This window comes from Drosophila willistoni, chromosome 3R, assembly GCF_018902025.1.
Source record: "Drosophila willistoni isolate 14030-0811.24 chromosome 3R, UCI_dwil_1.1, whole genome shotgun sequence".
Lineage (NCBI taxonomy): Eukaryota > Metazoa > Arthropoda > Insecta > Diptera > Drosophilidae > Drosophila > Drosophila willistoni.
This window is the reverse complement of record NC_061086.1, coordinates 6,743,273-6,767,196: the sequence shown is the minus strand read 5'-3', so window position 1 is coordinate 6,767,196 and position 23,924 is coordinate 6,743,273. Positions and strand designations below refer to the sequence as shown.

At 36.4% G+C, this 23,924-nt stretch overlaps 1 protein-coding gene across 1 annotated transcript; it reads right to left on the bottom strand.

The window, feature by feature from the left end:
* Positions 1-4,749: 4,749 nt before the first annotated feature.
* LOC6651467 (neuroendocrine convertase 2) lies at positions 4,750-23,450 on the bottom strand. Its single transcript, XM_002073075.4, has 12 exons — positions 22,754-23,450; positions 10,318-10,425; positions 8,944-9,217; positions 8,819-8,856; positions 8,298-8,374; positions 7,228-7,316; positions 6,474-6,649; positions 6,089-6,402; positions 5,740-5,973; positions 5,494-5,658; positions 5,313-5,430; positions 4,750-5,241 (listed from the first exon to the last, which is right to left on the bottom strand). The coding sequence occupies exons 1-12, from the start codon at positions 23,006-23,008 to the stop codon at positions 5,080-5,082; spliced, it is 2,010 nt and encodes a 669-aa protein (XP_002073111.1). The 5' UTR covers positions 23,009-23,450; the 3' UTR covers positions 4,750-5,079.
* Between the last annotated feature and the right edge of the window lie 474 nt (positions 23,451-23,924).

The window sequence follows — 23,924 nt, the reverse complement described above, 5'->3', positions numbered from 1 at the left end:
GTGTGGCCTGTGTTAATTAAAATTTTTAAAAGGGACACGTGTGCGGGTTGGGTTTAGTAATAAATCATGACATCAACAGCAGAGCCCAGCAAAGCACTAGCAACAATACAAACAAAATACTAGACACTAGATAATCATGGCAATTAGAATGGGGGAGGGGGAGATAGGGAGAGATAGAGCAAAAACACAAATCATTACAGCAAGCATGAGGCAAGTTGGCCGAAAGGTTAGTAGACCATAATTATATACATTACCAAGTGTCAGGGGCAGCCAATTAGCCAGTTTTGGAACCAAGTTTGTAGTTAAAGTCCTGTGGGTGTTGTCTAGCCAAATGCATTTGTCGCGGCTCAATTAAACCGCAATTAACAAATATTAGCTAATGGACCAGCAATTGACATTTTGTGTCCCAATTTTTGGCATGGCGCAAACTGTTCAACCGCAACAATAACAACAACAACAACAAACAAACATAACATTAATATTAATGAACTTCTCGCACACGCGAGTGCCCCAGGGCAGTTCATTAAAGTGTCAAATACTTTGTCCAACAGACATGTCCAAGCCAAGGGCCAAGAAAATGGTCAAAAAAGCAACAGCCGAAAGCCCAAATAGCGAACAGCAGCTGATAACAGATGTGACAACAAGCTGCGGCAGCAACCAAAAACAACCAAACCAACAACAACAACAAACACAGCAGAAGAAAAAAGAAAACCTGTTGCTAAAGACAAAGTTGACGACGCCCAACTTCTGACCCAAAACCGAACCCCAATGGTCAGTATTTAACGTATCATAAATCAAAAAACTTGTTACTATACCAGCAAAAAGAAAAAAATACGAAGAAAATTTGCATATTTACAGGCACGCCAATGTTGATTCCCATAGCCCGATATATAGAGATACCAAGTATATGATAAAGCTGTATATATGTAATCTAATTATGGGTCAATGTACACAGCACTCATCGTTTATCTATTTGGACCATCTATCCAGTAGTTCAGGTCCCGCAAAACAATTTGATTAAACCATTGGGGTAAGAAGAGTTTGTCCCAATATTGATAAAGGTGAACAACCTTTTCCCTGTAAGAAAATTTAATATTTCACTTAAATTAAATAGCGTTAGTGATGTGCGTAGCTAGAATCGATAATTAGCTTAAGGTCTTTGTTGTTGAAGCTTTAATTCGAGATGAACTTTGCACTACAACTAAATAGAATTTAACTCAATGAACAGATTTTTCTTTATATCAGATGCAAAATTGACTGTATAAATAAATGTAAACACAAAGCTGATCATTAAATTAAATTGAGTAATGTAAATTTATAACGCAACCTTCAGCTAACTGCTCTCTGTAATGTTTATAAATCATTGCTCTTCCCTTTTACTTAATAGCTTTCAAATACAACATTTCCGAATCGGTTGAAATAATGTTATAACTTTGTGGTAAGGTGTGGGCAGATTAAATGACATATAATCTTGTATTCTCTTTAAGTAATATTTTAGTAATTAAATTAAAAGTAAACCGTAAAGAAATATATAAATATAGTTATATTACCCAAATGAAAATCCGGCTGCAGCTCATCAATGCCAATTCAAATGAAATAATGAAAGAAACTTTCAATACTCTCTCCCAATTTATCCATATTGTAATTGCCTTTATTAATGTAAACTTCAAAATTGTTTTTAAAAGTTTTACCTTATTACAAATCATAGCAACATATGTCTTCAATATTATCTGTTAAGTTACTGTATTTAGGATTGACTTTATTAATAAATCGAAATACACATAAATAGTCGTAAATGATAATCACATGTATGACTTTCCATTTGTTGCCTTTTATTCTATCGTTGACTCTGTTCTCAATTCCCATCTATAAAACAATCGGCAATTGACATATCTGCTGCTATAACAGGGCTTAATTATGATTGATTACACATGCATTCACACACATTATTGTGGACTACACACATACATATGTATGTACATATGCAGGATAGAAACTGCTGTTAAACAGACGTAGAACTAGCTTTAACTAAGCTTTAATGGCAAAATGCTAACAAATGATATGCAAAATATTTGACGGGCCTAGTAAATGAGCTAGAAAATCGTTTTGCCATTGGCATTTTTAAGGCACAAAGTAATATATATGAATGGATACATAGAGTAGTTGGATACATACATACATATGTATGTATATTTCTTCCTGGTGGACGTAGACACGACGCCAAAAGTTGGCGGCTTGTCTTGGACGTTGAAAACAATTAGTATGACAATTTATCATATGCCCCGCAACCAAATGATTTATGAAGGCGATGGCCTATGTCTAAGGCGTAAGTGGGTATTTTTGGGTGGGTGTGCGTCTGCTTCTTTTATTTGTTTTTGTGGGCGGCGTCACATGTTTGCCTTTGGCCCATTTCCTTCCTTCCGGTGTGTATGTGTGTGTGTGTGCTAGTCGTCAGGCGTCCTGGCTACTCGCTTTTTGTTACCTTTTGTGCTATGAAATTTCTAGTTAATAAATATTTCCGGCTACTGCAAAAGAAAACTATGAGACACACCCGCTCCATGAGTCTTTGTGCGGATATATCGCAATTAGTTGAGTAAACAATAAAACTTGTTGTCCTTTTTGCATAACTATCTAAATTTAACTTAAGAAATCTATATCTTCTTTTTTACCTTCCCCAAAAGCCGCACATGACGTAATGTCTAGTGATATGTATCTTTAACCACTAAACGAACTTAAAGAGACAATGAAAAAATATACACTCTGTCTATCCCATTCTCCATATAGTATCATATATTTTTTTTATCTTCTTTGCCATATTAATTGGTTTTCATTAATCATATTTTGTAAGCATATTAAAACGAAAGTGGCCAAAATAAAGCTGCATAATTAATTGATACTAGATACTAAGGCGAAGCTTGACTAGAAATGAAGGTAAAAGCTTTGGTTAGACGTTTAATATTTTGCATAAGGAACAAGCTTTCTTTCTTTTAGTACAAGCCAAAGCTTTTAGGCCAAAGTCAGCTTTTTCTTAATATATTAATACCCTGTACTTAAAAGAGAGAGGAGTATATACATATAAGCGTTTGAGCCTCCATACAAAATCAAAACCTCTGATTAATTATCTCCAATTTCAAGACATTAAGGGCTTGTGCTAATCAATTTAGGCTTATTTAGTAATTATTAAAGTATGTACTTACCACTTTTTCTTCTTTGCCTTTGAGTTTTTGTTGCACTTCCAATTTTTCCCTATTCATTGCCAATACTTGTATCTAAATCTCACTGCAATCACTTTAGCCAAATTCAATGATACAATAATAAGCCGTTTTTAAACTTTATTTACAAAACTTAAATTTCTTAGATTTTTCCTTGTTGTTGTTTTTGATGTTTTGACTAAATGAGCAAAGTAAATATACTAAACTAAAGATTAAATTAATCGAAAAAAAATTACTAAACTTTTTGTGGAAAATGCTAAATTTATGTGTTTACTGTATGTATGTGCGTGTGTTTGTTTGTATGTGTATAGATAACTTTACATCCAAATTTAAATATGCCTTAGGTTTTTTTTGTATTTTGCATTTTTCTTGGTATATATTATTTATTTATTTATGTAATTTTTTGTTGTTTTTTTGTATTTTTTCTTGTGGTATATACTTATAGTTTTATACATTTATGCATATGTGATTAAATGGTTTCCTTTTTAACTTTTTATGTTTGTCTGTATACATTCATAATGGATTATTTTTTTTCTTCGGTTTTTTTTCAATTCTGTCATCTGTGGCTGCATTTAGATGTCAATGTATATTTTATATATGTATGTGTATATATATTTATATGTATGTATGTATGTATATATATATTTGTATCATTCCATTTGCACATTATCCATAAACTTTAACAATGCGCTGCCATTTACATAGTATACTAAATATGTATCTATATGGTATTGTAACACACTCAATATCGTTTCTGTACTTGTACATTTTGTTATCATTATTTACTTTCATCATTTTAACAATAAATAACACTCGTTCCGTTTTACGTTATGTTCGTATTATTATTATGTAACTCTCAACTTTGCATTTTAAATATTCTTTTACTTGTTGTTTTTTTTTTTTTTTGTTTTTTTGGCCCCCGAAAGAAACTGAAAACAGAAAACTGCCTGAATTGGTATGTTTTTGTTGATGTAAGTATGTAGGATGTATGTTTGTCTGTTTTTTTTTTAATGTTAAATGCAATTTACCGAATATATGTGTTTTAATTTGCAATAAACCAATCGGAATAAAGCCAACAAATATGCATTCAACTGGGATTAACATTTCATGTTTAAAAGTTATATGAAATATATAATATAGTAAACAGAAAGACATAGCTTTAAAATAGATGTATATATATATATATATTTATATATGTACACATACAATAGTTTCTTTCATGTATGTATATATAGAATTTATACTAGATAAAGATACAATTTCTTTAGTTTAGAGCCTAACAGCATATAGGACACAGTTAAGTATAAGGTATGTATACATATAGATATAATACAATTTTATTATGGTTTCATTTGCATTTGAAATAATTTGTGTTGCATCAATTTGTATTATTTATTTATAATCCTCAATCGTTTCACTTAGCTTCACAAACATATGCTATACCTGTTTTTTTTTTTGTTCTTCTTTTTTTATTCTCATATATTTTTGTTGTTGTTCTCTTTTCTAGTATTCAATTGGCAAATTAAAAGTCAAAATATAGTGCAGGCGATAGATCGGTTTTTATTCTTTTCTCTCTCTATATAAGTGAATGTGCGCTTAGCTAGATCCAAAGACTAGGAAAGTAACGAAAAAACAAATTTTGAAATGAACTTTAAGTTCGAATAATAAGAAAACCGATTTAATTAATTTATTGAAAAAACTGACACGAAAGAGAATGGAAATTCAAGCAAAATTTTCATCTCGAAACACAGCCAGCGGAATTCTGTCTCACACACATCGCACCGCAATTTAAAATGGACGTCAGCTAATGTCTTCTCTCTCTCTTCTCTGGCTGCTGGTGACTATTTGAAGGACTAGATTTTACAATCTACTTCATCTTCTTATCCTCGTGGGCCTTCTTCACAATGGCCAGCTTTGAGTGTGGCGATGAGGGATGAAGTGTGCGATAGGGTGCCTCCTTTGTGCCATGCAAAACAAGAGACCATTCCAACAAGTGTCCATGACGCGTTTGGGGAGAATTGAAACGAGCCTAATTCGATAGGAATTCCAAAATCATTTAACATTTCCTCCAAGCTAAATATATAGAACAGCTCAACTCACCTCTAGTTTCCAAGTACCCTGGGGATACTCGCCCCAAGAGTGGGTAGTCATAAATGGCCATTTGGTAAAGCCATCCCGATGATCATCATCATTGGCACGTCGGGACAGAATCATAGACCTGAAAACAATAAAATTACACATTATTTAAGAGAACTTTCCAAATCAGAAGGAAACCACTTACTTAGTACCCATGGGTGAAGTAAGGAAGAGCTCGAGGTCACCTCGTCTGGAAGCATTCGCCGAGATGACAGCCTGTACATGCTCCAAGTAGTTCACTTCTGTATCGGTTCCCTTGCAGGCATCGGTTTTGATTTCCCAAAACAACGAACGACCCATGACAATTGGCCTAAAGAAAAATATGGGTTTGAATTGTTTTCATTTCGGCAGATGAGAAATGGAAGATGGTTTCCTCCCATTGTCTACTCACTGGGCATCGGTTATTTCGCCTGCCTCACAGTGATAGCGTGGTGGGACTGCATGCCATTGCTTAGACAACGTCACCATGGCACCCGCATCTAGAACACCGAAGCCAAAGAGGTGATTGAACTCCAGGCCAACGCCGTTCATTGTCCAGTGGAAACGGTTCTTGGCATCAAACAACGAATTACGTTTCGACGTCAACACTGTGAGATGTTGGATGTCGCGCCAAGTCAATTGCGGACTAAAAAGGTTGAGTGGTTGAGAAAGACACAGAGAGAGAAAAGGAGAAGAATTTGGATTAGCATAAATTCATAATGCACAAAATGGGGACAACAAGGACAATGAGGACAACTCACTTTGCCTCCAGGGCCAGAGCAAAGACGCCTGCTGCTTCGGGCGCCGCAGCGCTGGTGCCAGAGTGCGTGGTCGTGCATTTGCCGTACAGGTCGGTGGTGGCAACGCCCGTATTGGGATCCTTGGCACCATTGCTAAATGTCGATGCCAGCGTGGAGCTGCAGCTTTCATCGTAGTGTGCGTTCTGACCGTCGTTAATAGCGCTATTAATGGAAATGGTCCACATGGAGGCGGCATAGCCATCGCAGTTGCAATCGTCCTCCTCACCACCATCGCCCGATGCCCAAACATAGATGTTACCCAGACCGTTGCGACCCTGCGGGCGGTCCAGAGATTAACACAAATAAATACCAAAACGGTTTTCGGTGTGGACTGTAAGAAACCTACCTCATTGACACCCTGGACAATGGCGCGCATGGTGGCATTTCGAGGACCATCCACCGTCTTGCCATCATCAGTGGGACCCCACGAAGCACTGTATATGTGAATCTTGTGTGGTTCATGGCCCATGGAGTTGGCTTCGATTAGGTCCGTCATATAAGGCTGATCCAGCATGCGTATGCCTGTGGAGATGACCGATAATCAAGTGTACATTAATCATAATGGCGGAAATTATAAATCAATATTTTTATGGATCACCCACTCCCCTTCCCTCTATCATTTCCCTCGAAAATTCACTTCACTTCGCTTCGACTTGTAGCTTTATGGCAATCGTAAAAATCGCACTTCTCCGCCTCAATGGTGTTGCCTATGCCCTCCCATTTTTATAATATTTCAGCGATTTTTCACATGATTTTTCCCACTTGTATCATAAAAATGACAGATAACATGACCCGATTTATGTTAGCACTTGTTGCCGCTTCCCCCCAACCACACACCTCTGCATTCCCCATGGGAATAAATTTTTTTTCATATAAATTGCCTTTAATCTCAATTTTTCAGCAAAGCTTTTAGCTTTTTAATAGTTTGGCATCACGTATATACACATATGTATGTGTTTTTTTTTTGTTTTTTAGACAAATCGATTCTCATTTCCCTATACCAGCTTTCGTCTTAGGCTACTTATGCATAAGTCGATTTATCAAGCATTTTGCGGTCTATTAATTCCCACACCAACTGACTTTTGGCAAAAGCCACTTACCTGCGATTTTGCTGTCATAAGCAACGCCAACGCCACAAATTCCATTATCTCTGGCAGCAGATACTTCGCCAGCACAGCGAGTTCCATGACTGCAAGTAGACAACAAGAAGGACACAGAAAACGCTTTAATATACATACATATGTACATACATATATACGTAAATATAAGTGAAAGAGAGATGAAGTGGCAAGGGTTACACATCCTTTTCTTATGAAATTGTTGCGGTAAGCTGCTTAATGGAAAGTTCTCTCCATAATCCATTAAGGAATAAAGATAGAAAATTATGTATACTACCTGACCCAACCGTCAAAAATTGAAATGGCAAGTGTAAAAAAGGTTAAGGTTCTTGTAATATTTTGAGAATTTACCCAAAACATTTAACTTTTATAATAAAAATAACTGAAAGCTATTTTGAATTTTAAGCGCACATTTCTCGTAAAATTTATAACATTGAATTTTTCGAAAATTTGAAAAGTTACCATGTCTTTGTATTGAATTAAAGTATATTAGATCTTAAGAAAACTTGAATGCTTTAAACTGGTTTTTTAGTACTTTCAGGCAATGTGCTTGGAACGATAAATTTCGTTATTATGTATAAGATACCCTAAATAAAACGAAACATAATTTTTCACCTTTTGTTCTTGTTAGCCATGAAACTATTTTCTAAGGATTGCATCAAGAAAGAGATACGAATAGTTTGAGATTTTTGTTTTATACTTAACAATGGCCAACATTCATTATGTTTATAAATACTGAGAATTTCTTGGTTTGCTAGTTATTAAACAAAAAGGCAAATGAGACATAAACTTGAGAATTAAAAAGCATTGTTAAGGGAATATTTCTTGCACAGCAATTTGCAGAGAAATTATCAATGGCTCATAATTCTTGCTAGCTATAACATACATTATAGTAAATCTTCTTAGTGAAATATGTTTGTGGATAGCTGTCTCCTTAGATAATAATCTAGACATTTTTTAATACTAAACAACATTAAAAAGTTCCAGTTCAATTTCAAGGTCCTTTTTTTGTCTTTAATCTCAATTTTTCAGTCAATCCAATCATCACTTACCTATTAAACCAATCATCCGTGTATCGAGGATATGGAAAAGGATCATTACTGCTAAAGTCATAGCTGGCCTCGGCATTCTGTAACAAAACAATTCAATAAACAAAATGCAATTTTAGTTTTTGGTTTCTTCAAAATTTAAAAAAAAATGTTCCTATATATATTGACCTTTGAGTTTTTTTTTATTATTTTTAGCTTTTCTCTTTGATGCACATGAAACTCTTAATTGCCTTTTGGTAACTTATTGCCCACATGTAATGTAGTATATACATACACATGTATATATAAATTTATTGCATACTTTTCAGTAAAATTGAGGCATATCTACCCCACAACTGACGCATTGCAATATTTTCAGTGGCAAGTCGATACAAATTTAATTAAAAAGCCAATACAAATATGAAAGCACTATATTTCCAATCATCTGCTGGACATGAAGTTGCCAATTTAATTGAGCACATGCTGAGTCAATCTACAAATTCATTTATACGGACGGAGTGTGTTTCTCATTGGCTTTTACTCACATAATTAAATCGTAAATCCGGATGCATGTAGTCCACTCCTAAAGTGAAGAAACACAAAACAGAAAAGTCATCAATATTTAAAAGGCTTGCAAAATGTTCAATATACCACTCTACACTCTACTTACCATCATCCATAATGGCTGTTGTCACATTCTTGCCCGTAATGCCCTGCGCCCAAGCAGCCTGCACATTCAGATCCAAACGCACTTTGCCACCATTTTGTCCAGTATTCTTGAGATACCATTGCATGGGAAAATAAGGATCTGTTGGCTCTGTATTTATCTGATTGGTGGGCTCACTGGCAATGCCTTCGAACTGCATGCCATGTATGGAAGGGAGGGCAGGTCGAAGACCACGCTTCACGCGCCGAAATCCCGGTTGTTGCACTGCTGTGTTAACCTACAAGAGACAAACCGATAGAAAAAAATATATGTATATATAAATATTGATTCACAATATTTTCTTCTCCTTTGTGGATTTTCCTTTATGCGTAGCATAAATTAAAAGCCAACTGCCAACTGTCGCCATGTGGGTCATTGTTATGCGTACGTGTCAGTCAGAAATGTTAATTTCGTGTAACCTTCTCTTCACATACATATGTGCACCCATACACGCGCGCACACACATACACAGGAGCACCCACACTTTGAAAACAGCTGTCAGTCAACAAAAACGAAATGAAAAGGTAAGACAAGAGCAAACGACCCAGTTTCCTTTTGCCAATTTCCATATATACAGTTTAGTTCCTGGCCCATTCGAAGCATTTTAGAATGGTTGCATGTTGCATTTTGCATGGGAATTACTACCAATGGCCTAATGGCACGTTTCGAACGAGTGGACACACAGAGAGACCATACACAGGCACATCAAATTGAAATGCAATCGATGTTTGTCATGGAATTTATCCAAGTGCCAACAGGAAATGGCAATTGAGTTGCCTATCCATGTGTTCTCTGTCTGTGCTCTCTATTTTTAGCACAATCTCCTCAATGAAATAAAGAATGGTTCACAATGCAATTGACATTGTGAGCGACAGTTTTCATTATCAATGTTTGTTATTTCTGCACTATTTCTAAATGAACAAAGTTTTACTTGTGCAAAAGTGATATTAAAACTTACTTAATCAGAAATTTAAATTAGCGGAAAAAGCTTTCAAAGTAAAACCTAACTGGATTCTTTAGCTCCTGTGAAGCTTATAAGTTCTTCAAGTTTCCGTTCAAAGGTTAACTTGCCTTTCCATTTGCGTCTTAAATATTCTTTCAGTAAAAAAAAGAAAGAAGTTGGAGCTGGTGGAAACCTACGTGTGGCTTGTTATTACTTTGAACCAGGTTCAATTTCATTCTATTTTTTACGTTTTTATTTCGATACTCTACACAAGCAAAAACCAGGACTTATTGTACTCATTGTGCCCATGTACATACATACATATGTAGGTTGTTTTTCGGCTGACTTTTCCCAGTTGGTAGTGTGTAGCTGTGAGAACAAGTAAATATACTCACCGCCGGATGACTCTTGAGGGCACGCGTGTGCGACAGACTACGCCGGGAGCGGGCATGTGGGAGAGTCCGATGCTTGAAATGATACTCTTGTCCATCGGCGCCCACCAGCTGTAAAAAAGAAAGCAAAAAACAAATGCGAAGAAGCATTTCATTAGTCACTGGGCGTCATTTTAATTGAGCATGCTACATATTTCTAACAACCACCACCACGTCCCGCTTTCCCTTTTTTTTATTCCGGAACGCTGTGACCCATAATTGTTATATAATTGAGTTTTAGCCACGAACATACCAACACATATACACACACACGCATTAACACAGGGTCACCCACATATACCAATAAACAAGGCGGTCGTCTGAGTGTGTAGCCATAATTGCTCCCTAAATTGCTAGTCATAATCATCATCTATAGCAGCAGCAGCAACAACGTCATCCTAATCATCTTCATCTTCGTCATAATTAGCTAGGTTTGGTAGATTGAGGGCCACCAAACAGAGCGGCGAACGCAATTTGAACTGTATAGAAATTTTCCGTTTGCAATTTCATCGAAAGATGTATCCAGTTTCCCAACGGTACGTGACGTGCCCTCAAGCATCGGCCAAGCCCCAGGCTTTCATTTGACCCTAAAAGTCACTCGTCGCCAGCCTTGTTTTTGCAGAATCAAAAAGCAAAAGAAAGATAAGCCGAATAGTGAAGGAAAAAGAGGCATGCCCTTGCCATCAAATCCCATTGGCCCATTGGGCCACTATGTATAGGAAACTGTTGCTCCCTCCGTCCATTCATCCATCCATCCATCTATTCCCGCTTTCTGCTATCGGAAACTTGTTTAGTGGACAGCAGCTGTCGAGCATCGTTTAACTTTGGCCTTTTGGGCCAGGCGCACTGTGTGTTTGTGCGTCTGTGGAAGTGTGTCCTGCATAATTCAGAACCCTACAATATGATTAATTAACAGCCTCGGAACCAGAGTGTTGAGTGGCAATGACAGTGCGGGTGCCTGGACTTGAGCCTATACCATTACGGCATAATTCTTACAAATTCATGCCAATAAAGTAACCACAAACGCGGCATCATTTTACAGGTTGCCCCGCCGCCATCGTTTCTATTTTTAAGGCGGCGAACCATTAAAGCCAGTTACCACGAATTTATGCAGATTGAACCATGAAAGGATTCCCAGCTTCTTGGCGTCTTGTGCAAAAGAAAAAGAGTTTTGACACGCTAACGTAATTGGCCGAAGAAGAACTTTTCTGCTGCAACCTGACAGCGTTCCATCAACGTGAGCTTATGCAAAAAATAAAGAAAAACTTTCGCCCACGCAAACTGAAGACTTGTTAAAGTCAGCCACAAAGAAAGGCAGCCAACAATTGGAAAGCCCACACTTTCTTTTTCAGGGTGAGGCGACATACAAATTATGTATCTCTCCTTTCTTTCGTTTATTTTACTTTCCTCTTTTTTCTTTGAATTTTTCCATTTGAGTTAAAAACCCAATTTCAGCTTTTATTTATTTAAATGTGAACGCTGTCGACCAATTTTCTTATATATAAGATTATCCTTATCACATTGTGCCACAAATTAGGGTCAGACAGAAACAAAAGTAAATAAACTCAAATTGTGAATAAAAATTGCCATGACGTAAACTTTTTAGCCGCAAAGCAAAGGATAGTAATAATGAACCTATATCTGATCTTAAAAATTCTCTTTCTTTTTCTCAAAGGTTTTGTTAGGTTTGCTAAACGAAAAGCACGAACCCTGCAAGAGTTCTTGGTTCTATGATTTACGTTTTCACTAGTTTATGGCGTGAAATTGCAAATTTATTACTAAAGCTTCTCATTCGTTTCGCACCATTATGTTCTTAGAACAAGTTAATTAAAAAGACAACTTGAGACAATATTTCAAGTATTGTGTTTTATCAGTTATGTTCCATGGGGATGCTTGTTTTATGAAATTGTGTGGAAGGAATTTGACTTTTATTTATGTTTCGTTGCGAGTAAATAAATTCTAGAGGAGCGACGTCAGCAGGCATCCCACCCAATTAGGTTTTTAGCTGGTGGCAAGTCAATAAACGCGCTGAGGGCTTGGTTGCTGGTGACCAATTTTTGGCCGCCTAGAGTCTCTTGCATAAGTAAGCAGACGGCAATGGTGGCGGCGGTGGTGCCAACAGAATGTTACAAACAATGAACGCTTGAGGGCCATCAATCCGTTGACTGTTGTCAATCACAAGCCGCTGACAGAGTGACAATACACGAGACCAAGAAAACGGGAAAGTTGGGGGAAGTGCCTTCTATTTTTATGCGCTGTTAATTTGTGCGTGAATTACTTGGCTGGGTACTGCAACAGCTGGCCAGTTTAATGGACTAGCTAAGTAAGTTAGAGCGACAGCAGGAAAAACGACTGTGATATTAAAACGCTCACATAATGTATAGATAAGCAAAAGCATTGCGCATACGCACAGTGGGCAAATTCGCAATGAGATACATACAGAAACTAATCCAGGCTGCCACATGTGGATTTCAAGTTACTATATACATATTTTTATATACAAGGTATTTGTTCTTGTTTTTTTTAGTATAATTCCTGCATTACTCTTGATAAAGACAACATATGGAGACAAACACAATAGAATAGAAAAAAGTGTAGATGTATAAATTTGATGCCTGACCTTTGAGTGGGTCGTGGAGGAAAAAAAGTACAAAAATAGCAAAAGCAAAGCTATGCCATAGCTCGCCATTATAAATATAATGCGTATGTGTCACAATGGGTGATAACGCGAATGGCAGCCAAAGGAAAGCACAGCCAGACACTTCATGGCATGTGGCAACTGTGTCGCCTGTCCCTACCTCCCATTTAACCTCTGTCCCCTTCTACAGCTACTGTTTTGGCCGTCTTTAAGCTTGTGTGAGATATTCAGGCTTAACAACGCCCACACACGCAACGTTTAGCAAAAGTTAACACATACATACATGAGTATGTGCATATGTATGTATTTATGTCTTTTCGTATATGGCTGCGTGCCCTGAGAAGACAAGTCAAGTCAAGTCAAGGGAGCAACAAGCCAGAAGACAAAGACGGCCAAAATGGCGTCTATAATTAGTTGCCTGTCCGCATTTACATAGTAAATTTTATTAATGAATATCAACAGCGAAAGGAAGAGCTGAGAGAAACCATTGGCTTTTTTGCCACTTGTTGCTTCGAAACACTTACACACAGACTCAAAGTCCGCTTAATTTGCATGTCCAACAGCTGTGTAGTTACATCATAAGTTGATCTCTGTGTCTCTGTGTGTGGGTGATGTGTTGTATCTATTCCAAATAGTAGATACATACACTATGCATAAGCTTTATGGCACAATGTCAGGCCGTCTGACACGTCATCTCTCATTCGCTGTCAACGGCAGAAATTTATGGATTTTCACTCATCGCCGCACTTGGTTGAAAGTGAATGCAAAAAAAAACACAAAATAATAAACCCACACATACAAACACACACTTGCCACTCAATAGCAAGAACAACACAAAAATGAAAGTAGCAGCTCTGGATGCGCTTGTAAATGACACTGACAACGCATCAAGTCTATATATAGGTATATAATGCAATATATGTATATATTTTTATATCAATTTTATTGTAGAAAATAACAATGGCCAACAAAAGTACGAAAGACAGGCAAACCACAATAGCATACATACACACACACACACAAACACACACACGCCTCCATCTATCCATCCGAGCACAATGGGGGACTTAAACTTCTTAATATGACTGTCCTTTGTTTACCTTAATCGAATTCCTCCTTTCCTGTTCGATGGGCTACTCTGAAAGTATCCAACAAAAACAGAACATTCCATTGTTGAAATGTCCGCTTAATCCGCTTACAAACCCCAATGGCTTAGTGATTACTCGATTGCAGTAGTAAAATACCAGATGGCCTATACAGTTTTATCAGTTTACCCGAAATAAAATAATAATTGGTATTTGGAATTTATAATTAAGGGATCTGTTATTTAACCAATGTAACCAATGTAAGTAACAAAACACACTTTAACAAATTCTAATTTAAACGAAAGAAAATTAAATGATAGTTTAACAGGAATAGGAAATAGAAGGAAATTGTAAACAGCTCTGTTCTATACAAATAGAGAAGAGATCAGAAGGATGTTGTGAAATTAGATAAAAGAAATAAATAAAGGGCCTGAACAATTGTCACAATTCAAAAGGATTTTTAAAATGACTTTTCGGCAAAGCATTTCTTGCACTAATGAATGCCAGTTAAGCACTGCGAGTCTGACTAAGCAAAAAAAAACTCCATTACTTTAGTCCGACTACTGCCAATCGCTAAGTAAAAGGTATATATTCCGCTCAGTAAGCACTTCATCAGGGTGTTGTTTTAATGATTTGTTTGTTTGATTTGTTTTGTTACCAACAACTAAGCTGAAAAGTAGGCAACAATTTTTATTGGTCTAATACAAAGTACATTTGTTTGGCTACGCAATCGGCGCATGTTGGTAATAGACCACAAGGAAAATCCATTCATCAAACTGTTCAAAATCGGGGCTTAACCAACGTCAGCAAACAGTTTATCAATGGCACTCACTTTATCAGTAGCTGGTAAGTTTTCTAGTGGTATTAGTGGCCAATAACTACTGCCATACACATAATCGAGATACGAATTACAATGTGATAAATGTTTATACTATGTATGAAACACAATACCCATAGATATTGTATATACACACAAACACACACGCACAAAAATATTCTCGGACTAATTGGGAAAAATAGCACTCATCTGTTTTCACTAGCAAATGCAATTAATCAATCGAACAATAAGCATCGCAGACTGAGAGGCAATCTCATATCAATGGAGAGGTTTTCATTTTATTTTTGTTTTATAACATTTGCATAATATTATCATGTCTGCAAATGAACAAGCTTTGTCAATCAATAAATGGTGGGGAAAAACCTCAATAAAAGAGCGATGAGTAAAATAAAATAAAGTTGAAGGCTATGTATCAGGTGGCAAAATGGTGGTGAGAAATGCAAATGAATTCCTTTTGAATAATTCAACAGGATGCGCCAAAAAGCGTAAAGACAAACAGCTGCCGCGTAGCTTCTAATAAGCTTTGATTGAGGCTTTTGGCATGTGCCTGTCGTTTTGGACTGACTTTGATTTGTTGACTATGAAACCAAGTTGTGAGTGTTGTTGTTGTTTACATTTATAAAGTACAATAAGAAAAGTTGCATAAAAACTTGCAATGCCAAATTGAATTTAAAATAATTGCTTGTAAAAAGTTATAAGCCCTTCACGAGACGATAGTTTCTAAAGTTGCCAACTGAAATAAGCAACAAGTGTTTATATAGTGGTATTGCAGTTTGCCAGGCAAAGTTTAATTAATCGCGCATTCCCAGTCCTTCTGTTCGTGTTTCCATATTTCTCGCTCACTATCTCTCTCTTTCCTTGCAACTAGGTCAAAGCTAGAAAGACAAGTATACATTTATATATATACATATGTATGTATGAATAGTTGGACAAGCTCTGTCCCTTCGTAATCGCCTTAGGCGCTTTACTATTTGGCACAAAGTCTACTTTGCCGCACAAAATGGCAAAAAAAAAAAGAAGAAACATGCACATATAATTATCTAGCGCGCCTGTTTGACATTGACATGTTGTTAGGCCAACAACATTGCGTATGCGCAATTTTTAAAAGCGAAAACAAGCTAAAGGACATGCCACACAGACAACAAACAGCTGTTTGTTAATTACATTTTCAAAATGTCTATCTAATTTACCCACAAAAGCAAAGAGAAACAACTCGACAGTAAATGTGTATGAGTATGAGTGTCAAATGACAACTGACCTTTGCCATTTCAAAGCACAAACACATTGCAGATAAGACTTAATCATTGAAAATCTAAATGCACTTACCAAGTTTCTATCTTTAATTAAGTTTAAAGACTACAAGGAGAAATTAGAAGATTAACTAATTTTAATGAAACTAAACAGTATTTAGCCCACAGATTTTAAATGTTACTTTTGCGAAAGTAATCTTTTAATGGCTATAGTCTTTCAAAGCAATTAAAATTAATGCTTTCTAGCAGACATAAGTATAATATCAATTAGAGAGCTGCATGAATGATAGAAAAATCAATTCGAGTTAACAACATTCAAAACCAAATAAATGAATTGAATGACTTTGAAAATCGACTTCAACTAAATGAGTGTGCGACGTAAAAATCAGTCGCACAACATTCAAACGAAACAAAACGAATTGAATGAGTTAGAAAGTGAGTCAATGAGTTGCTATGATTCGAATGCATTCGAATTCCAATTCTGATTTCAGTATTTAGTATTTATTTGTATTGTATATTTTTTAACTATATGTGATTACTGTACTACAAAACTAGAGTGGTTAGTGGCTCAGTGGGGACCTACTCAGACTACAATACTGTTGTTATCGGGTTCAAGCCCCCTACAGAGATAGAGAAGAATTTTTTTTCCAAATAGTGAAGTATATTAAAAAGTAGATCCATTGTGTATATGATGGATTAAAGAATATAATTTTTTTTTATAATATATTAGAAAGCCTTATTTATGTTTTCACGGTTCGTGGCAACTAGGAATCTAATTTAGAAAAAATAGATTTTACAAAATTTGTCCCAAATTGTCAAATCCAAAACTGTGTCCTTAAGTTTTTGGTGTATAGCATATTTTAATTTTAATAGCCCCCATTTCGCCATTATTTTCCATAAATTTTTGATAAAATAATTAGTTTTTGTTGCTTTTAAACATCCCAATAAAAATGAGTCAATTCGAATAATTCTAATGATTCGAGTGCCTTAGTACAATTCGATGTTTTGACACTCAATTCATTGCCTTTCATTAAACAGAGTTACGTATTTTGCGAGATATGACAAGTACAAACTCACACTCATTCATTGAGTGTAGTTGTCACTCATTTATTTAAATTCAATTCGAATGGATTCATTTGACTTTGACTTTGCTTCCATTCATGCAGCTCTCTAATATCAATCAAACTTGTGTGCTTTTCATTCCTGATTTATTAGGCCAACACTTTGATCTATCCTGGTATAGATTTAGCTGCATATGCCAAATTCCAAATTTGTCCATTCTCTCGTTTAGCACTGCTTCTTGAAAATAAAACATAAAACTGAAACTTTTTTAATTATTTTGCAGAGTTTTTTGTGGTGGGGTCTACAAATATTTGCTTTGTTCTTATTTGCCGTAAAGCAATTCACTTGAAAAGTTGAATGTGAAGAGTTTTGCAACCAAAATGAGAAAAACAGACTGTGAGAGACGCTGAAGTGAGGGTGTGAATTGACGACACCTGGTCGGCATATGGTCCATTGGTTGGTTTGTTATCCAAGCCACAGGCTAGTGTGTTTTTTCTCACAAATCCTCTATTTATAGAGAAGCCATCCAATACCACCCACAACCCTCATAATCATTTTCATCAGTTTTCACACATTTTATATCTATATGTATGTATGTATGTATGTATGTATGCATAGAGAGTCGAATCGAGTTGGACAAAAACAAAGCTAAGCCAGCTTAATGGCTCAGCCATAGAGTCTGGGCAAAAACTTTTTAATTATCATTAGGGCTTAATGAAATCCATGCTTGAAATTTATATTAAAACACATTTGGTAAAATATGGGAAAGTCAAGGTTAGATGGGTAATGTGATATACCGAAAAGAGCAAACAGGAAACTTGGCAAATATTTGACCGAAAAAGTTCGTTCACAGCGGTTGCAGGCAAAAATTTTTACATTTATTTGCCTCAGCCACAAAAAATGGAAACTTTTTAATATAATTTATGTAAAAGCTATAAACTATTTTTAATTTTTTTTTTTTTTTTTGTGCTTTGCAAACTATTTGAAAAATGTATTTTTCGTTTTTATTATTTCACTTTAACTTCCATGGCAGACACATCGAGTCCTTTTGTCTGAATAGAATAAAAAATGAAATTGTTTGCCCCGGTCCAGCCAACCAGCCAGTTAGCCAGCCACCGGGCTGCTTCTTGAGCTCTTTTCCAGAGCTAAAAATAAATAAATATTGCGTCTTGACTTGGTGTATACGTGATAAAGCATTGTGTCTCTGTGTATATGTGTGTGTGTGCCAGAGGCTTGTGTATGTGCCTGCGGTTTTTGGGGTCTCCAACTACATATACCCCTCTCGCTCTCATTTTGTCCAGGATACGTTGATATTTGTATATGTATAGTGTGTGTATTGCTGTGAACGCCTTTTGTTTGTCTTGTATTTGCTAACATATGTTTGCCTTGGGTTACAAATTACCAGCAAATGTCCAAAAGAGGTCATCAAATTTGTAAACTCGTTTTTCATTTTGTGCATAATAAATGAAACGTAAATACCAAAAGACAACATAAAATATACAATAATATATATGTATGTATAATATATATATATATACATATATACATATGTTCTTAGCCATGGACTATTTTATACCCATTAATTAGTTTTTCAAACAACTTTTAATTTCAATGTCAATATGCTGCCTGCATTTGTCAAGGCTTTATAAGTCGTTATCTATATAAATGAGTACACAAAATCCAGAATTGATTGTCCAAAATAGATAAATCAAAGCTGTAGCCTTTAAATAGCATATATAGAATAGGCTTAAATAGGATTCCAAAATCTTTATTGCTTCGTTAAAAAGAAAAAAATCAGAAACATAAAAAATAACTTTAAAGTCGTCAAAAAGACGTTTGTAAAAAATATATATATACCTACTTTTAGCAAAGAAGTTTTAAAGGTTAGACGGCTAAGAAAAAGGGGTGTAAGCTTTTTTATGGCTGCCTAATGGTTGATAGTTCATTAAAGTTAATTATATAACTACCATTATGTATGTATGTATGTCCCTTCTCGGGTGACATTTGTAATATATTGACAAGGCCTTTACAAACAAAACTAAGAACTTCCTTTAAGAAATTCTAAGTATAGTCAAGAGAGGCAGCAGGGTGCATGCTAATGAGTTGCAGTCCAGTGTCTGTATTAAGGATAGTACAACTATGCATATTTGATAAGCGCTCACTTGATGTAAAACAAGCTAAAAGTAGCCTCAATCAAAGTCACCGTCAACAACGGCATGCAATGAGCTAACAACAAGTTGTTGCTGATGTTGTGAAAGCTTAGACCCTTTGCTTGGCAAACAACAACAACAAAAAGGAATGGAACCAACTAACGCCTGTTGCCCACGCCCAGTTGTGCCTTGACTTAACGCTTTATGCAAGGATTTGCGACACAGAGACCCACAAAGACGACGACAAGCGGCTCATGAGCGAAAGTCTTGGGGGCTGACAGGTGAGTTTGTTAGCTTTTTAAAGTTATTACACACACACACACACACACACAGAGAAACTCAAACAAGGGTAGTGCACACCCAAAGGCGCTAAGCTGTCGTAGGTAAGATTATTAAGCAGTATAAAGAGAAACACGGCAAAGACTTCACTTATATATGTATGTATGTACTTAAATATTAGGCATGGCATTAAAGAACAAAAAATCATTGCGGCATTAAATTGACCTCTCCGTTTCTGTGTGGGTGTACTGCAAGCATATGTATTTAACTAAGCACGAAATTAACTTGGGGTCCTTCTATGTATATAGCATTTTTATTTATGTAAATTGCTAGCCGGCAATTACATTAATCGAGGAACCGAAATTGTGCACATATGTACAAATGCGATTTCTATCTATGTACACATTTCTACATGTTGCTGCTTGTAGGGGGCGGGAGGTGGCAGGGATGTGGGAGATTAAATCTAACATTTTACTGCCGATAAGGTCATAACATCAAAAGCAATAAAATCTAAACAGAGTCCAACAGAGAGATACGCGTCGTATACGCAATATCGATTTGACGACCAGGAACCTATACATTGAGCCAAATGAATGTAAGCCCAAAAAACTCCAAATGCTCACATAGACAGTCAGACTGACTGACAGAATGACTGAATGACTGTCCTGAGCCCAGTATTTGCCATTGGAAAACGTTTCATTGTCGTTTTATTTTTTTGCCCGCTTTGTGATTTGTATTTTGCGATAGCGTTTGACGTAGGAGCAACAGATTTTTTTCGCCATTCCCTTTCTGGTTGGTTTTCCTTTTCATTTTTTTTTTTTTTTTGGGTACATGTGCCGCAATTTTATTACATAGACAGCCAAAAAAACACATCGAGGGCAGGTCTAAAGCCGGCTGTATGGAAGTTTGTATACTCTTGTAAAAAGGCACTTGGAGCAATCACGTATATCTTTCACGCAACTCAACATGAATTCAAGCTATTTTAGTAGATCGGAAGTAGCTAACAGGTTATTTTACTTGTGATGTACTCGCTACTGTTTTTCTCTCCCTATGCACCACTTTGTTAAGAATGTTAATAACTCATTTGTTAGCAAGGGTATAGAACAAAACCCCACACACACATACATACATATTGAAGATTTTTTGTTTTTTGGGGTTTTATCAGATGAAGGCTAAGTACAAAGTTTGATATACGAATGCTAACAGCAGATTGTAATTAAATTGTGGTCTATTTTTAAAAAAGGCCAACAAAATAAAAACAAAAATACAGAAAGAAACGAATTCAATTTCGTGTTATTGAATGTAAAGGAAATTTCTGTTATATTTGAACGCTCTCGAGTTCAGGAGAATAACTCCTTATTGACAATTGCGAAGCAAAAATACGCAAGGATTTCCTATGAACTTGGCAAAAGGCATTTAATTAAAGTTGGCTTGGGTGTTGTCCCAGCTGCGGCATAGGATAACATGAAAGCAGCACGCAATTAGTATCGCAATGGACACCCACGCTCATTTTGGACACACACTTTACCAATCGCAATCTCGCTTGGATGGAATTGTGTAATGCATTCTCCCTGCTGATGCCATGGCAACTGTGTGACATGCAATCATTTCAGATTGCGCCATTGCAACGAGTTGACAATAATGTCGCAATAGAAATGCAAGTCTCCAGTAAAAGAGCTACGAAACAAGTAAAGGGAGAGAGATAGATAGATAAGTCGCAAGAAGTAAAAGGTTCAGTTTCAGGTGCTTAGTTACAATTTTTACGAGTAAGTAGCCTACAAATAAATCAGCAAGAAATACCAAGTGCTGGAAGAAGAAATAAAATTAATTGGATTTTCTCGCCGGCTTCATATTTCTTTATGAGTTGCCCAACCTTGATGGATGATAGTAATTGATGTGGCCTCCTCCAATTAGAAGAAGTCGCGTAGGCAAAAATTAATTAAACCTCATTAAAATATTTATGTTTTTCGTATTAAGGAGCAGATGACTTAACCTAAACCAGCATATCTCACCTACATAAGTGCAACAAGTGAGTGTAGTAATGGTCAAAAGTAGTAGCAACAATAACTATGTACATATATAATATATTATATATTTAATACGGATTATTACGTGTCTTCTTTTAGACAGACAACGACCTTGTAGATTTACACAAGAATGAGTTTAGATTGAAGATTACGCTGTCCTTTATGTTACCACACAGATTGGACCATGACAACATTTCTTTCGTAGTGGATTATGGAAAACTTCCTTTATAATATTTATTTAAATGAAATTTCGTATATCGGTGTTCGAGTGTTACTTAGCCAACTTACTAGCTTAATAGAGAAGTTATTTGGTAAAAAGAGACCTATTATCTTTTATTTAGAGTGTTATTTTTTTATTTCTCCGAGTCCATCTACCAAAGTTTTAATGGTATTTTATAGCATTTATTCAAAAAATCAAGATAGGTCAAGATAGAACAACTTTAAAACCCTCATAGGAAATATCGTTTAAACAAAGGTTGATTCTTAATTTTGTTTTTTTTTTTTGGGACAAACACGAAATTTGCAATATTTTTCAAAAAACATTTTCAAAGTTCTGAATTATTATTCATTAAGCCCTTATTTTCAATACGTTTCTGCACCAAATAGCTAGTTAGAATAAACGAAACATTTCACGTAACAAACAGAAAGTCTTCCCTTTAACGACTAGAATTTCCTTTCTTTTTTGGCTAAATCATCATCAGCAACAAAAAATACCGTCTGTTGTTGGACTGACATTATGGAAATAGACTGGGGTATTGAAAGAGAACAGTCAAAGTAACTGTCATGCATGTATAATTAGAACTATTTCATGTAGTTACCCCTGACCTTGTGCCCCTTTTAGTGTACTGCAATGGCTGTTTAACATGCAATAGGCAAATTTTCGCGCCTTGCGGGTATGCAATAAAAATTTAACTCGACCGCCGGAAGTTTGCCAAAAAAAAAAAGAAACGCTAATTCGCGAACTTTTCAACTTGCTAGCCAATCTGCACTTGGCTTTGTGGCGTGCCCCATAAAATCATTGATTTTTCACATTATGAAAATAAGAGTATTTAGCATTTAGTATCCACTTACCGGTCCCAAGTTGTCGAAGCCATATTTGTCGGCCACCTTGTGAGCGAAGTCATTGTCAACACTTCGACGGAAACGCACTAGAAACGAGCTGGTGAATACCGCCTGATTTCCCAGTCCGCCAGATCCGGTTGAACCGCCGGCACCTGCTTCCACATTAAAGTTGTTTAGACTCAACAGCGAAAGGACCATAAGCCCGGCGACCAGAAAACGCCATGAAGCAGCAGTGCAGCTCCTTGCAGCTGCTGCAATAAACATGGCACGCTTTGTCCTTGCTAATTGCCTTCTGTTCTGAGTCGGTTTCTCAACGATGGGGCAACGCTGGAACGCCCGCACACACAGACACACACACAAACAGTCAGAGGGGGAATGGAAGGCAAGCAAGCGGAAGAATGAGTGTCGAAAAATAAAGGACGCGCTTCACTGCACACACAAAGAAATGATGATGGACTCTTGTCGTTGTAAATTCCACAAAATAACTTTTCCCCAAATGACCGGCAAATGTCAATAAACAAATTGTTGGACAATACGGTCGATAGCAATTTCAGTTAACTGTATGGCCCTTTATCTTCTTCTACTTCTTGTTATGTTTTATTTGTTCTTATTTGTGTGTGAGATTTGTGTATTATTATTTCTTAAACTTTTTTGGGGGTCCAGAAAATATTGCGCTGCCACACGAACTTCAATGGGGCGCTGCGCGCTGATAACTGTTTGCCAGCCTCGCCAGTGGACGCCATTATGAATATCCACAGAAAAGCTTTAACAAAACAAAGCTCAATGAAAAGCTTAATCGAAGTCCCTACCTACCTATGCGCCCACTCAGTGCATTTTATTTTATGTTGATAGTGGCATCCCGTTCGCACCCATAGCCGATAATACAGACTTGCCGCTCTCAGCTGGTTCCAGGCCTGTTTTTTTGTTGCTATTTTTTTTTATTTTCCCTCATCCTGTAAATTGCTTTGACTTATAGACGTCACCACTTTCGGTTCCCTGACACTTTTCTCGGGCACTTTCGTATTCGATTCAGCTTTTGTATGTATTGCCTCTGCTCGGCTTCTCCTTTGGTTGGCATTGCTCGGCTGCGATTGGTTTATGCTGCGCTTCGTCAACATATGGCAACATATTTTACTTTCTACTTAACTTCATTGCATTTCATTTCATAAAGGAAACGCTG

Coding starts and splice junctions, on each gene's coding strand:
- LOC6651467 (XM_002073075.4), bottom strand. CDS start 23,008: ATGTTTATTGCAGCAGCTGCAAGGAGCTGCACTGCTGCTTCATGGCGT. Junction 10,426..22,753: donor GCTTCGACAACTTGGGACCG/GTAAGTGGATAC, acceptor TCTTTTTTACAG/CTGGTGGGCGCCGATGGACA. Junction 9,218..10,317: donor CCCTCAAGAGTCATCCGGCG/GTGAGTATATTT, acceptor TGTCTCTTGTAG/GTTAACACAGCAGTGCAACA.